General features: G+C 39.6%; 1 protein-coding gene across 1 annotated transcript in view; it reads left to right on the forward strand.

Moving 5' to 3' along the window:
* The window catches only part of ATP8A2 (ATPase phospholipid transporting 8A2), a 617,557-nt gene that overhangs the window by 147,810 nt on the left and 455,246 nt on the right, over positions 1–14,501 (forward strand). The window contains exons 3-10 of the mRNA XM_044249456.1: positions 1,935–2,034; positions 2,504–2,602; positions 3,594–3,639; positions 4,307–4,347; positions 8,979–9,052; positions 11,102–11,171; positions 12,632–12,759; positions 14,045–14,156. Coding sequence (XP_044105391.1) covers positions 1,935–2,034; positions 2,504–2,602; positions 3,594–3,639; positions 4,307–4,347; positions 8,979–9,052; positions 11,102–11,171; positions 12,632–12,759; positions 14,045–14,156 — 670 coding nt within the window. The remainder of the gene's footprint in view (positions 1–1,934; positions 2,035–2,503; positions 2,603–3,593; positions 3,640–4,306; positions 4,348–8,978; positions 9,053–11,101; positions 11,172–12,631; positions 12,760–14,044; positions 14,157–14,501) is intronic.

Genomic DNA, 14,501 nt, shown 5'->3' on the forward strand with positions numbered 1-14,501 from the left:
AATGGGCAAAATACATGAATAGACATTTATCCAAAGAAGATACATGAAAAACCAACAGGTACAGCAACATCACTGGTCATTAGAGAAATGCAAATTAAAACCATAAGGTCCTATCATGTCACACCTGGTTTGGATAGTCATCATCAAAAAGGTAAGAGATAACAAAAGCTGGCATTGATAGAAAAGGTGGGACTCTAAACTGGTGCAGGCACTATGGGAACAGGTATGGAGTTTCCTCAAAAAAAAAAAAAATAGAACTACCCTATGATTCAGCAGTTCAACTTTTGGGACTATATCCAAAGGAAGTAAAAACACTAACTTAAAAGGATATCTCCACCACCATGTTCATAGCAGCAGTGTTTACAACCACCAAGACATGGAAATAGCCCAAGTGTCCACTGATGGATGAAGAGGTTGTGGTATATACATCAAGTGGAATATTACTCAGCCATAGAAAATGAAGGAATCCTACCGTTTGCGACATGGGTAGACCTTGAAGGCATGCTAAGTAAATCAGAAAAGAAAGACCTGTTCTAGGATCTCACACACATGGAATCTAAAGAAACAAAACAAATCTAAACTCCTAGAAAAAGATAAGACTTGTGATTACCAGAATTTGGGGTGGGAGGAGGAATTAGAGAAGGTGGTGCAAAGGCACAACCTCCAATTGTAAGATAAATGCATATAAGGAGTGTGATATACAACAAGATGCACTTCTCTATGGTATTTATGAAAGTTCATTTTTCCCCCCTTTTTTCTTGTACCCATATGAGAAGATGGATGTTCATGGAACCTGCTGTGGTAATCATTTCACTATGTATGTAAATGAGAACATCCTGCTGTATGCTTGAAGTGATGCAGTGATGTATGTCAATTATTTCTCAATAAAACTGGGAAAAAATTCCAAATAGGCATGAGCAAAGGTGGCCAAATGAAGGGTGTGATGAGAATGGAGTTTATTCCACTGTAGTTGAACAAAAAAAACCACCCATGGTAGCTATCTAGAGGGAATCATTGACCTGTTATGCACATGCCTGAGACCCAGAACTTCCTTTATGGACTTGACTAGCTACCTCAAATCAGTGGCTTTATATTAAGAATCGTCTCATGTCACAAACCCTGGAATAATTCTACTAGCTTGTATGAATCGCTCAATTGGTGTTTCTATCTCACTCTTTATTTCAGTGTTCTTGTTTTTTGTGGTATTTGGGATCTTTGAAATATATCTTCCTTTAGCAAATATTCTTTTTTAAAAAATTATTTATTTAGAGAGAGAAAGGGCGGGAACAGGGAGAGAGAGAGGATCTCAAGCACACTCCCTGCTGATCATGGAGCCCCATGCAGAGCTTGATCTCACTACCCATGAGATCATGACCTGAGCCAAAACCAGGAGTTGGACACTCAACCAACCGAGCCACCCAGGTGTCCTGGGGAATACTCTTGATGTGTTTACTGTAGCTCCTAGAAGGCAGGTAAATCTCTCTGCTTACACTGTGTGAATAGTAAATACATCTAAGTCAGAGAACAAAGATGACATTAGAAGATTTTCTTGTCACGTGCATCCTTTTACAAAATCTTTATGGGACAGGGCAAGCACAACAATTTTCTTTTCCTAAATTCTGAAGTATTTTATTTTATTTATTTTTTATTTTTTTTTTTTATTTGAGAGAGAGACAGTGAGAAAGAGCATGAGCGAGGAGAAGGTCAGAGAGTGAAGCAGACTCCCCATGGAGCTGGGAGCCTGATGTGGGACTCGATCCTGGGACTCCAGGATCACGCCCTGAGTCGAAGGCAGTCGTCCAACCAACTGCGCCACCCAGGCGTCCCTGAAGTATTTTATTTTTAAAACCACTTGTAAAGTTCTCACCACTTTCCGTTTTCTCTGTAGATTTTGGATCTGTGGCTGACAGTAGCATTTTTCTTTGTGCTTCTAGTACGGCCAAGTACAGCGTGTTGACGTTTCTACCTCGATTCTTGTATGAGCAGATTAGAAGAGCTGCTAATGCCTTCTTCCTCTTCATTGCCTTATTACAGGTAATGCTTTTTTAAAAAGTGATTTAAAATTCATAACGTTAGTTACATGCAAAATGGGATTTTGCTAAAAGGTCACTTAGCTGAAAGTGTCGTCATACTTGAACGTAATTTACCCTCTCATCCATTCATCATTTTCATGCACAGACATGATCCCTGCATGAAGGCAGACTTCTTTAGATATTGCCATAAGGATAATGGCAGTTACTAAAAGAGGCACTGAAAAGTGGCCTAAAAGCCATACTTTTAACCCCTTTCAGTCCTATACAACATAGCAGTGTTAGGTAAGATTTTTAAAATATGTAAAACACATAGCTAGTTTTTAAAAGAAGGTAATCCCTTTCGTATAACAGAAATGGAACAGAACTTCAAAAGAGCGAGTGGTGAGTGTCATATTTTCTTTTTTGTGTAGAGGGTTTTGACTTCAAAATTTTAATTTGTCGACTTCCTCTTTTGGTCTCTTGTCTTACAGCAAATTCCAGACGTATCTCCAACAGGAAGATATACCACCCTGGTGCCATTGATCATTATTTTAACAATTGCAGGCATCAAAGAGATTGTAGAAGATTTCGTAAGTCTTTGCTTTCATAGAATAAAAACCTTCTATTGGATATAACTTGTAATTTATTTGTTGCTCTGTTTTTCTTTGTCAAAGATAGGAAATTAATCAATATCTTAACCAGTCTCTCAAGGCTCATGATGGTATTTTTGGGGAAGGAACGCATACACACAGTGTCTTAAATATCTATATAGGGACACAGAAGTAGTTTAAACTGTGTTTTCTAATGTTAGCTCTGTAAATCCTCTGATTTTATCACTGATGTTCCTATCCATCTTTAGAGCTTGCTAATTCGGGTATCAAAAGGATGGTATTGCTGCCTAGTATAGCAGCATTGGGCTGGCTGTGCCTGAGGTAATTTTATGAATCTTCTCTCTCCTCAGACTTCTCTCGGTGTATCTCCAGGTTCAATGGCTACAGCCCTATTCATGCTTTCTCCCCCTTTCTCCATCTGTGGTCTTGCCTCCAGGGTCTTTCTCTTCCTCTTTACCCCTCCATCCCTCTCTCTCTCTCCCTCCCTCCCTCCTTCCTCTACCTCTGTGTCTCCTTTACACACTGTCGCACATACACTCATACGCATTATGTACATTTTTCTGGGAATAGGTAAACAAATAAATGGAATACAAATCAGAGGTACTTTGCTCACAAAGTTCTTTACCAGTAGAATAAATTCAGTTGTTGTTGAATTTATCATACTGAATACTTCTTTTAGTCTGATCTAAAAGAAACGAGGTGTGAGAAGTCTCATACTTCAGAGTGCTTATTCCTTGTTGGAGCCAAAATGTCGTAGCTGACATTTTGGCTGCATCCACGTTTGCGACATTTGTCTACTGAGTTTAGGGAGTGAGGCCGGGTCACAAACTTCTGAACTGAGTTTCACAGTGTTCCCATTGCTGCTGGTCTGTTTCCTGGAACCCTGTTTCTCTCCTGATCTATTGTTGCTGTTTCACTGATGCATTTGGAACTTTTGAATCTAAGAACTTCCTTTTCTTTCTGGTAACAGAAGCGGCATAAGGCAGACAATGCGGTGAACAAAAAGAAAACAATAGGTAAGACACCAGGCTGAGTCCCTTTTCCTGCTAGAAAGCTTCAGACCCACATTTAAGGCATTTAAAATAAGTAGCTAAGTGTTGAGTATTGAGTGAAATAAGTAGCTGGTATTGAGATAAGTGGAGGGAAATGATCTATGAAATATTGTAAAGAAATAGCAAAATTACAAACCAGTCCAACAAAATATGAGTTCTGGCTCTAAGATTTGAAAGGAATTTGTCTGTTTTAGAAATTTAGAAAAGGTGGTAATTTTCAGGAGCTAGACATACTTTAGGTCTGTAAAAAGTCCAAGCATTCACATCCTTGGTTTATAATTGCTCCCTACTGCTCTATTTTTTGTTGTATTGATTTCTAGAACATTAGGTCTGTATTGTGTATGTGTGTATGTGTGTGTTTAAATCTCATAACAATAGGGTGATATTTTTCTCCTTGGATAAATATGGCTAGTTTTAACTTATATACATGTATCTCTATATGTGTGTTTATTAATATATGTATGGTATGTTGGGCTCCATTTTGAGGAGTGATGTGGTATGCCTTTATGTCTAAAGATATGGTATGTTGGAATTAAGTGGAATTTTGAAAGGAACCTCTTAGATTTTATAAAACTGATTTTATTCCGATTATCACCAATATTAACTGGCACATTGTTTTTTTCCTTTTCAGTGTTAAGAAATGGTATGTGGCATACCATTATGTGGAAAGAGGTAAAAACTATAGGAAACAAATTGAGGGTTGCTGGAGGGGAGGGGGATGGGTAATTGGGTGATGGGCATTAAGGAGGACATGTGCTGTGATGAACATTGGGTGTGATATACAACTGATAAATTATTGAACACTACATTTGAAACTAATGATGTACTATATTTTGGCTAATTGAATTTAAATAAAACATTTAAAAAATCCTAATTTTAAAGATCTGCCAGAAAGTACCGGTTTGGGGACTTATAATTAATTGTTAGTATTGCTTGCAGTAGATAAAATTTGGCTTAAGACATCACTCATCTCTTATGTAAGTTTTATATCGTGGAGTTTCCCATGAGGTTTACTTAGAACTGCTGTCTGTTGACTTGGTTCCCTGCTTTTTCTGGAAAATGCTCACTGTGTCAGTTCATAGTTGTGAAATTTGTTGCTCCTGATGGATACTTCTGAAATATCAAAGCATTCTCTAGTTTCCAACTCCAATCCTTTTCCCTGTTCTTCTCTTCTCAACTAAATCCAGTTTTATTTTGTTTGTTTTTTAAGATTTTTCTAACTTTGGAGAATCTCATTTCTAATGTTTCTGGTGGGAAGAGTTTTGGATTTAAGATTTTACAGTGAAATGTAAACAGAGGTGGAATGGGGGTTGGAGGCCAGTCTGTTTCTATTCTGAACTTGGTTATCATGATGAGTAGTGACTGCTCTTAACTTGACAGCAGTGAGAAGGGTTTGTCTCCACGTTCCTGGAAACATGAGATTGGGAGGGAATGGGGGTGGTGAGGGTTTTTGGTTGTTTATAGTGATGAATAGAAAATGTAGAAGAAATATGCTGTGCCATCTGGGTGTCTTGCATCTGATAAAGTTAGCTTTTTAAGTGGGCCTCTGTTTTACCTGGAACTTCTTAATGGTCATGAGGTGGTTTTTGCGGGGGGCGTGACTCTCATGAGCTCAGGACATGAAGCTCATTATTATGATTTCAAGAGAAAACAGCTTTTTAGAAGATCCACTTAACCACAGTTTCTCCTGCTAACCATTTAATAAGCAGGGTTTAAAAATGCTTCTTTGATCTTTTTTACTCCACAAAATCCCTGTGATACAGTAACCACAGCCCTCAGTTTAGTTTGTGTTTTGTTTACTTTATTATAAGAGAGCAATGAAATCTCTCTATATTGTTTCGTGATAACATCTCAACCTTCATAGTAATCTAGGAGTCCTGTAATGTCAGTACTAATCAACCTCTCTCTCATTGGAAGTCTGTAGTTCTTGGCCAAGTGGTTGAAAATTCTTGACCTCACAGAGGTTAGAAATGCTCCCAGTGTTATGGGGGTTCAGGGATTCCCACGGCACTTAGGAATGGCCTCTGTTTCTCCAAGTGCTTCCTGACACTACCCACCCTCCCCACCCCCCAGAAAGGTGCGAACAGTAACGGGAGTGAAGAATCATTTGGATTCGGGATGTTTGCACTACTTGAAACAGTAGAGAATGGAGTGATGATCTCTGAATTCTGGATCCAGGAGCTGATGGCCTCACAGACCCCTAAAGCTTGTTACCATTTCCTACACACATTCAAAGTTAAAAAAATCCCAACCAAATACCTGTTATATGCTTTGCCACAAATATTTTTATTTCAATTAAAATGCTTTTGTTTGTCTTGGTAGAGCTCTTAGTACGTCCCCAAGGTGGTTTTAGGCACTGGTGATGCAAGTAAGAGCAAAGCATGGCCCCTGCCCTTAGGGAGCAGCCCACCGTGGTTCTCAGCCTTCAGTGGGCGTCCAAATCGCTTGACCGGCAGGTCTAACACTGATTGCTGTGCTGGCCATACTCAGAATTTCTGATTGGGGTGTTTCACTGCCCTTGGAATTTGCATTTGTAACAAGTTCCCAGGTGAGGCTGACACTGCTGTCCCCCAAACCACTGGTGTTGTGGGACTGCTGGGTAGCTGGGGGAATGCAGTGTGGGTGCTGAGCTCTGTGTGGGGCATGCTTCAGGTGCTTCTGGAACATCTGGGAGGGTGGGCAAGTCTAGAACCATCAGTTCAGATGAGCAAATGCTTCTCTCCTATGATGTTCTGATGTTCTTCTGAAGGATGGATGAGAGATAACTATTTTAGGAGGGAAATTCTGTTCAAGACAGAGGGAACTGGGTGAAAGTCTGAGGAAAGCCAGGCAATGCTGCAGAGTGGCTCAGAACAGGGTTGAGAATATGGGAGAAGACAGGCAGTAAGAGGTACAAAGCCCCAGAGCTGTCAGCCAAGGTGTACATGACTATAAGTTTTCCAAAGCAATATAGCGCTCATCTGAAATGCTGAGCTTGCGTTGGGCATCTCCTGGGCTGTAGCAGAATAGAAGGTTGGGAGACAGCTTTTCAAGGCAACTTGATCGCTTTGGTTGACTTTGAGAAGGCCTTTGAGCTTGTTCTTCAAAATTAAGAAGCTTAAGAAATCCTTTGAGGCTAGGGTGGATTCAGGCACCTAGAGGGGCTCTTTCTCACCTTAGAAATTCTCATTTGGGAAACTTCACACAGTCAAGGGACAACCATGCATAAGAACCACAAAACAGAATACCATTTTCAAACACATTTCCAACCAAGTAGTTTTTCATGTGCATGAATTTCTTAGTACTTTGTTACTGGGATATGAATCTTTCTTTAGTTAATTAACTAAGATGGGAGAAAGCCATAATTTCCCTTGTCCTCCCACTGAATTAAGAGAAAAATCCACTGCCTTTTGCTTTTTTTGAAAGCACGACCAATTTTCCTTTCTAGTTTTTAACTAATAGCTTCTTCTGATTTTTTTCTATGTAATTAAACTATTCACATAAAATATTTTTTACATTTAGAAATATTTTCAATTTTCATAAGCATTCCTTGCTGTTGTACTGCTGGTTGTTAAAATAGTTCTGTGGCACCTATTTTTTAATATTGTCTTTATTGTGAAATCTGCACTTGATCTTAGCCAAAAGGCCGAGAAGCGATTTTATTGTGAAATCTGGAATATACTTAAAGGCCTATGACTTTTTTGCCTTTAACTTGATACTAGTTTCAAATTTATAGTGGTTCTGGAATTTAACTTTTAACCCCCCTCTGTACATTGAGCCTGGTTCCTTACTTCCCCACATGCTTTGTAGTGGTTCTATTCAAAACTAATAGTTCAAATTCAAAACTAATACTAAGACATGTTTTTAGTAAACTCCCCTTTTTCCTAATAAAGAGTTAACTATAGGCACCTGCCAGTGCCATTCTCTTAGCTTGCAAGATCCAGGAGTCTTTCATGAATATTAGTTTTATAAGTATTTCAGAAGTATTCAGTTTGAAATTCTTGATTTCTAGGAGAATAGTAACATGCATTAGAAAAAGAAGTAAGGCATAGTGCCCATTTTGAGTTTTGAACTTATGTGTGCTGAGAACAGCCTTTGTTCTTAAGCTGTCTGAGAATCGTGATCTGTCTGACTTTCACACTCATAGTGTCCATCGATTGTACTCCTGCTGATAGAAACTAGCACTTAGCATAATGCCTGTTTCAGGCCAGGTGCTTGCATATACTTCCTTAATCATTGCATCAGCCCTACAAGGTGAGTGTTAATCTTTCTCCATTTTATAAGTGAGGACACTAGAGTTCACAGAGGTGAAGAACTTCCCCAGATCCCAGGTTAGCGTGTCTGGGAAGCTTGGATCTGAACCTCAGCCTGCCTGGCTTGAAAGCCCATATTCTCCTAGCTGGGTGCTTCTGTGACATCATGTAAAGGATTTATAAGCCCGTGGCTGTGGTGCCCGTGTTCAGCAGATTAAGGCCTTTTACCTTAGCTTGGGGTCTTGTGTCTGGCGAGTCTATTTTCCTACGTGGTCTCTGACTTTGGCTGTGACTCTTTTTCTTGTTGAAGTTCTTGAGGCTATACAAATCTTTGTTTTAAGTGGTATGTTTCCAGGGGATCTTTAGATGCACTGTTTGCAGTGAATTCAGTATTACCTTGTAATCAGACCACTGGTTTTGAATCTTGGGTCTAACAATCACTGACTATGTGACTTGATCCAGTTATTTCTCTTTGAGCCTCAGTTTCCCCATTTGTAAAATGGAGAAAATTTATGTGTGTTAACTCATGGATTCTTGCAATAACCCCATGAAATATGTGCTCTCAACCTCATTTTATATATATGGATGAGAAGACTGATGCACACAGAGTTTCCATAACTTGCTCTGGGTTACTCAGGCCTAGTAAGGAGTCCAGCCCGGGGATCTGAGCCCTGCAATCAGGCTGGCTCTGGAGCTGTGCACTTAACCATGCTCCCCTACTGTGTACAGCTGGAGGATGGTCCCAGAGTTCAAGAGTGCGATCGACAAGTGGATGGAATAATTGTAAGAAAATGAGACCTTGAGAGTTGTTCTGACTCTTCTCTTCTCTTACTGTCCTTTTCTGTTTTTGTTTTTTTTCTTTTGCATTCATTGTCACTGCAGAAAGGCAATATTACCATTTGTATTGAAAAATTTTTGTTCTGTTCTTGTCAAGGAAAATAATTTGGGTTCTGTCTTAGGCTTTATGGCATAATTATATAGTAATTTTTCCTTCAAATATTTAACCAACTTAAAGACTGTTTGTGCTTTCCTGTCTTTCATGCTTCTCTGTCCTTGTCCCTGGTTTTCTAGGTGGCGGTGGGAGACATTGTGAAGGTCGTCAATGGGCAGTACCTCCCAGCAGACATGGCCCTGCTGTCCTCCAGGTCAGGTGTGCGAGCGGGCACATCATTTCAAATAAACGTGAACAATAAAGCATTTATTGTGGTGACTATAGGAATCGCAAGCCAGCCTTTCCCTTCTACCCCCAGAGGCACTCGCCTTTTCTCTTTGGCCTCTTCTTCAGTTACTTGTTATTTTCCTTCTTTTGTTCCTACCTTAATCCTAAATTTCCTTTTTCCCATTCATCCCCTTGTATTTTTGTAGAACTCTTTTAGATATATCGATTCATTTTACTTTCATAGCTGTTCTGGGCTATTCTGCATTCATAGGAGGTGCTCCAGAGCAGTGGAGTGATTCCATCAGTAACACGCAGACTGTAAGGCTTGAGATCCAGTCTCCTGGTGGGAAGCCAGGAGTCTTCCCCTGGGGCCAGGGCCTCCTTTTCAAGCTGCTCAGAGATCCAGGCCATGTTCACAGCAGAGACGTGACCTGTGGTTGGTGTTGCCCCTTATCCATCCATGCTGTGTCCCCTTTCTGCCCCAAGTGCATGGCCATGCTCTCCAGGCAGTTCCATGCTGGCAGTGTATCACTAATCACTAACTGACATGAATAAGGGATGATGCAGTCCTTGACTTTTCCTTGGTTTGATACATGAAAGTGTACATCAAAGATGGAGTGCTACAATTAGGATATGAATAAACTTCTTTTCTTGCGTTTCAAGTTTAATTCTATGATAAGACTCGAACTTCCTATGTTTATGTGTTGCAGGGAATCCTAGATGCTCACATTGTTGGCATTTTCTTTGAATGCAGACAGTGTTTGTTTTATTGGATTTGATCATACATTGGATTCTAAGCATTAGCATTGAATTTTCTGCTCAAGATAAAAGGTTTAAAAATGGGATCCCAGGCCCATAGAGAAGGAAAAGCACCATATACATAGGGTAGGGCTTGGGTTTGTCCCTATTGATTGGTAACAAGAGAAATAGTGAAATGTGGATCACTTGACGGTTTGGGGTATGCGTTTTTGCCGTAACCTTCGGAAAACATGGTTTTAATATGAGATGGTTTGTCTGAGCTGACATGTTTCTAGGATGCTCATTACGGTTTGAGTCTGTACATTCTGCTCATTTATAACTGAGTACATTATCCCATTTAATCTTTCCCCAAACCCTTGGTATCCCTGCTTCTTTATGCATGAGAAAACAGAAACAGATGAAACAACTTCCAAGTCCACACAGCCCACAAGGGGAGCAGTAGGAGATTTTAACTTAGCTAGTGGGTCGCAGTCTCCATTCTTCTGACCCACTAATTGTGAATAGAAATAGGAACACAGTATCTGCCAGGCTTATTGTTTTTTCTTTTTAAGATTTTATTTATTTATTTGAGGGAGAAAGAGAGAGCATAAGCAGGAGAAGGGGCAGAGGGAGAGGGAGAAGCAGGTTTCCTGCTGACCAGGGATCCTGACATAAGACTCCATCCCAGGACTCTGGAATCATGACCTGATCTGAAGGCAGACACTTAACCCACTGGGCCTCCCAGGCGCCCCTGCCATGCTTATTGTTATTCTTCGAGTGTTCTGTCCTTAAAACTGGGTGTTTTGATTAAAAAGTTACCTGTTGACATAGCAAAAGGTACAGGGAAGGAAAGGCTTGCCAAGCCTGTGTCTTGATTGCTGAATTCTGGTTGTGATGCTCTTCCGCAGATGTGTTTGTACTGGCTGTGTCTAGGGTGGGTCTTTTGGTCAGGAGCAGGCCGAATCTCAGACTTGAGTCATCCAAGCACAGTGGTGGGGGTCTCAGCTGGAACATATTGTGTTTCCCTTAACCCACCAGTCCTCTTCTCATTCTTCTTCAGTGATCTCTGCTACTTAGGTAAACCATCCATTATGTGGGGCCCATAAGGGTGGATCATTGGGCAAAAAACTTTGTGTTGGTGTTGAGCCTCAAGGAGGAGTGTCTTTCTGGTCAATTACTACTAGAGTGGTTGAAGGGCCAGTCAGCAACGCAGTTTCCACAGTACAGACTTTATGAGCTGTGAATTTGTGGAGGGGATCTCACTAAACTTTGGCTTTTTAAATTTCTCTCTCTGTAGTGAACCTCAGGCAATGTGTTACGTCGAAACAGCTAATCTAGATGGGGAGACAAACCTTAAAATACGTCAGGTAAAGTAATCTTTTATGACCTGTGTTGTTAAGGAGACCCAAATTGCAAATTTGGTCCACTGTACTAGTCCGTGTATTTTCTAGAGAAAAATGCCTTGCTCGAAAGGGTTCGCCTTAACCCTAATGGAAGCCATGGAAAGAACATGGCTTTTATAATGAAGGGAGGCCCTTGAAAGAGGCAGCAGGGTTAGAAAAAGTGAGCTTCATCCAAGTATGGGTCATGAAGGGTATCTTGCCTTAATTTATGTCTGAGCTCTATGTCTGTTAGTGTAGGTGGAAAGAGCTCCTGTCAACTGAGGCTGAGGTGTGTGGTGGAAAGGGCGTCATCTATATAGAGAGATACAGTAGACAAGCTCTGGGTACCTTACTTTACATGGTAGTTTTAACTGAGAATTTAATTCTAGAAAGTAATATATTAGATACAAAACTTCTATGCCTTAAAGCTGTTCTTACCATATATTTTATTTTATTTTATTTTAAGATTTTGTTTATTTATTTGATGGAGAGAGATCACAAGTAGACAGAGAGGCAGGCGGGGGGTGGGGGAAGCAGGATCTCCACTGAGCAGAGAGCCCAATATGGGACTTGCTCCCAGGACCCTGAGATCATGACCTGAACTGAAGGCAGAGGCTTAAGCCACTGAGCCACCCAGGTGCCCCCTTACCATATATTTTAATTCTAGAATGAAAAATGGTCTTTACTGTAACAGAAATTTTAAGCATTTGACGCTCAAATTTTCTGTTGCATGAAGTTAAATTTGATTAATTCTGTCTACCTGTCTTTCTTTTCTACCATAGATGTTTGATTTTGGTGAGGTTTTTGTTTTTGTCTTTTGTTTTTAAAGAAGAGTTGCTGAGTACTAGATGTAATACTACTATAACATATTAAAAGAATGCTTTATTCTGTTTTTATGACTTGTATTAAAGGAGAGTTAATGAAGTGTTGTCTGCAAGGGGCTTGAATACGTGGTTCCTTGAACATGGATTTTCCCAGCACGATGGGAGAATCTTTTTTTTCTTTTTAAAAGAATGTCATTTTCATTTATTTATTTATTTATTTGACAGATCACAAGTAGTCAGAGAGGCAGGCAGAGAGAGAGAGGAGGAAGCAGGCTACCCGCTGAGCAGAGAGCCCTGTGTGGGGCTCTATCCCAGGACCCTGAGACCATGACCTGAGCTGAAGGCAGAGACTTTAACCCACTGAGCCACCCAGGCTCCCCACAATGGGAGAATCTTAACTTTGCACTTTGCTGAATTCCTTGGAAACTTTTGCATGAGGTTGCTATGACACAGTCTGCCTGGAAGTCAGTCTTGAGGGGCTGGTAGATTGATTTGTTAGCCTCCCCATCGACTCTGTTTTAGAAGATCCATTATTTCCTTCGATTAACAATGGGGATGCTGAATGTTGTCCCCAAACCCGGAAGATTGTATTCAGTTTCCTCTTTTGGTTTAACATTTTAGGGTCTGAGTCACACTGCCGACATGCAAACAAGGGAAGTATTGATGAAGTTATCTGGAACTATAGAATGTGAGGGACCTAACCGCCATCTCTATGACTTCACTGGAAACTTGCACATAGATGGGAAAAGGTATCACTTTTGCTTTTCTTATTTTATTTTTTTGTTCTTAAGTGGGACTAAGAATTACTGGAATTGGTAAAATATTAGCTTGTTTTTTTTGGCTTCAAATACTTTAAAACCTTAAGATTTCTTACGTTTAGTTTAGATATGAGAGACTGAGGTTTTCCTGAAGCACAATTTCAGTCAATATAAACCTTCCTTCCCTTAAATTTAAGGAAGGAACTTATTTTTGTTAAGAAAACAGCCCCAGGGTCTGAAATGAGATTAAAGGCACTGGCTGTTTTTCTGTGTGTCTTACCTACCAGGAAGTAGAGGTGGTTTGGGCTGCATAAAATTGTCCAGAAAAGCATAAGAGAAGCATTTTCAGGTGTAAGAGATCTAATCTATTTATTAGAGAAACATCTTTTTTTTTTTTTTTTACTAGCATTCTTCTAAGTAGCATTTGTTTTTATAAAGTTGAATGGAAGAAACAGTAATTACTCTTCCTTTGGAATATTCACTGCCCTGTTGTCTATATTCCATTGTCTTTGTCCTCTTGGCATTTGTTTGAGTGTTGGAGAGTCATTTTTGTCATTCTGTTGGGGTGCAGTTCTCCCTTCTACCCATCTTTAATCTGCATGCTCCTTATGGATGCTTCCCATCTTTGTATTTTGAACAGACACAAAGGGCAGGACCTAACCATGGGAATCATCCCAAAATAACTATGACAGCTGCAACTGCTTTCTTGGTTTTCCTTTAGCATGCAGAGCCATTCAGTAGGCTCACCATTTTGAATTTCTACATTATCACTCAGCTTTTTATTTAACCATTAAGTCATCCTTGACAAATTTTGATATTCTAGATTTAGAGTCTATAAAATAAACTGGGTTTCCTCATGAATAAGCTTCTGGTTATTTTAGCAATTTTCTATTTTGGTGTGGGGTTTTATACCTGGGTTTTAAGAGAACACAATTCCTTCTAAAATTTTATAAGAAAAATTATATATAAATATATATACACACACATTATATACATACATATGCAGGTATGTATATATATATATATTTTTCTCTTGTAGTGATGAATGGATAGGATGAAACATTTTTGTGGGTCTTTTCTTTCTTTCTTTTTTTTTTTTTTTGTAGATGAAGGGAGTGGTAACCTTTATTGCCCCTCTGTCTCAGTGAAATAGTTCAAATCTGGCTAGAAGAAACTACTGAATTAATTAATTAATTGTGGGTATATGTTTAAGGGGGAAAGCTCATGCTCATTTGTCAAACTATCATTAAATTTAAATGTTGTTTCTTATTTTTAGCCCTGTTCCCCTTGGGCCTGACCAGATCTTATTAAGAGGTACACAGCTTAGAAATACTCAGTGGGTCTTTGGCATAGTTGTTTATACTGGACACGACACCAAACTCATGCAGGTAAAACATTTCTATGCTGAAAAACAATGCTGATTTCAGTCTTTGCTTTTTCTGTCCATTTTTATGAAGTAGAGAGTGCAAATGCAAATGTTGCATTTACGGGGCTCGAATTTGTCTGTGAACCTAAATTTAGAAAGGAAGTACATTTTATTTCTTGTTCCTTGGGTACTTTTTCTGGGATTTCCATTATTCTATCAGATATTTGTTACCTCTTACTTGAAATACCAATGGTCTTTGTTTTTACCGGATTTAGGGGGACAGTCAGTTCTAACTTCATTTTATCTTCTGGACTTAAGCAGAGATTCATTCTCACTTCTTTTATCTCTACTTCTCTTCCTCACCCCA

This window comes from Neovison vison, chromosome 5 (assembly GCF_020171115.1).
Source record: "Neovison vison isolate M4711 chromosome 5, ASM_NN_V1, whole genome shotgun sequence".
NCBI lineage: Eukaryota > Metazoa > Chordata > Mammalia > Carnivora > Mustelidae > Neogale > Neogale vison.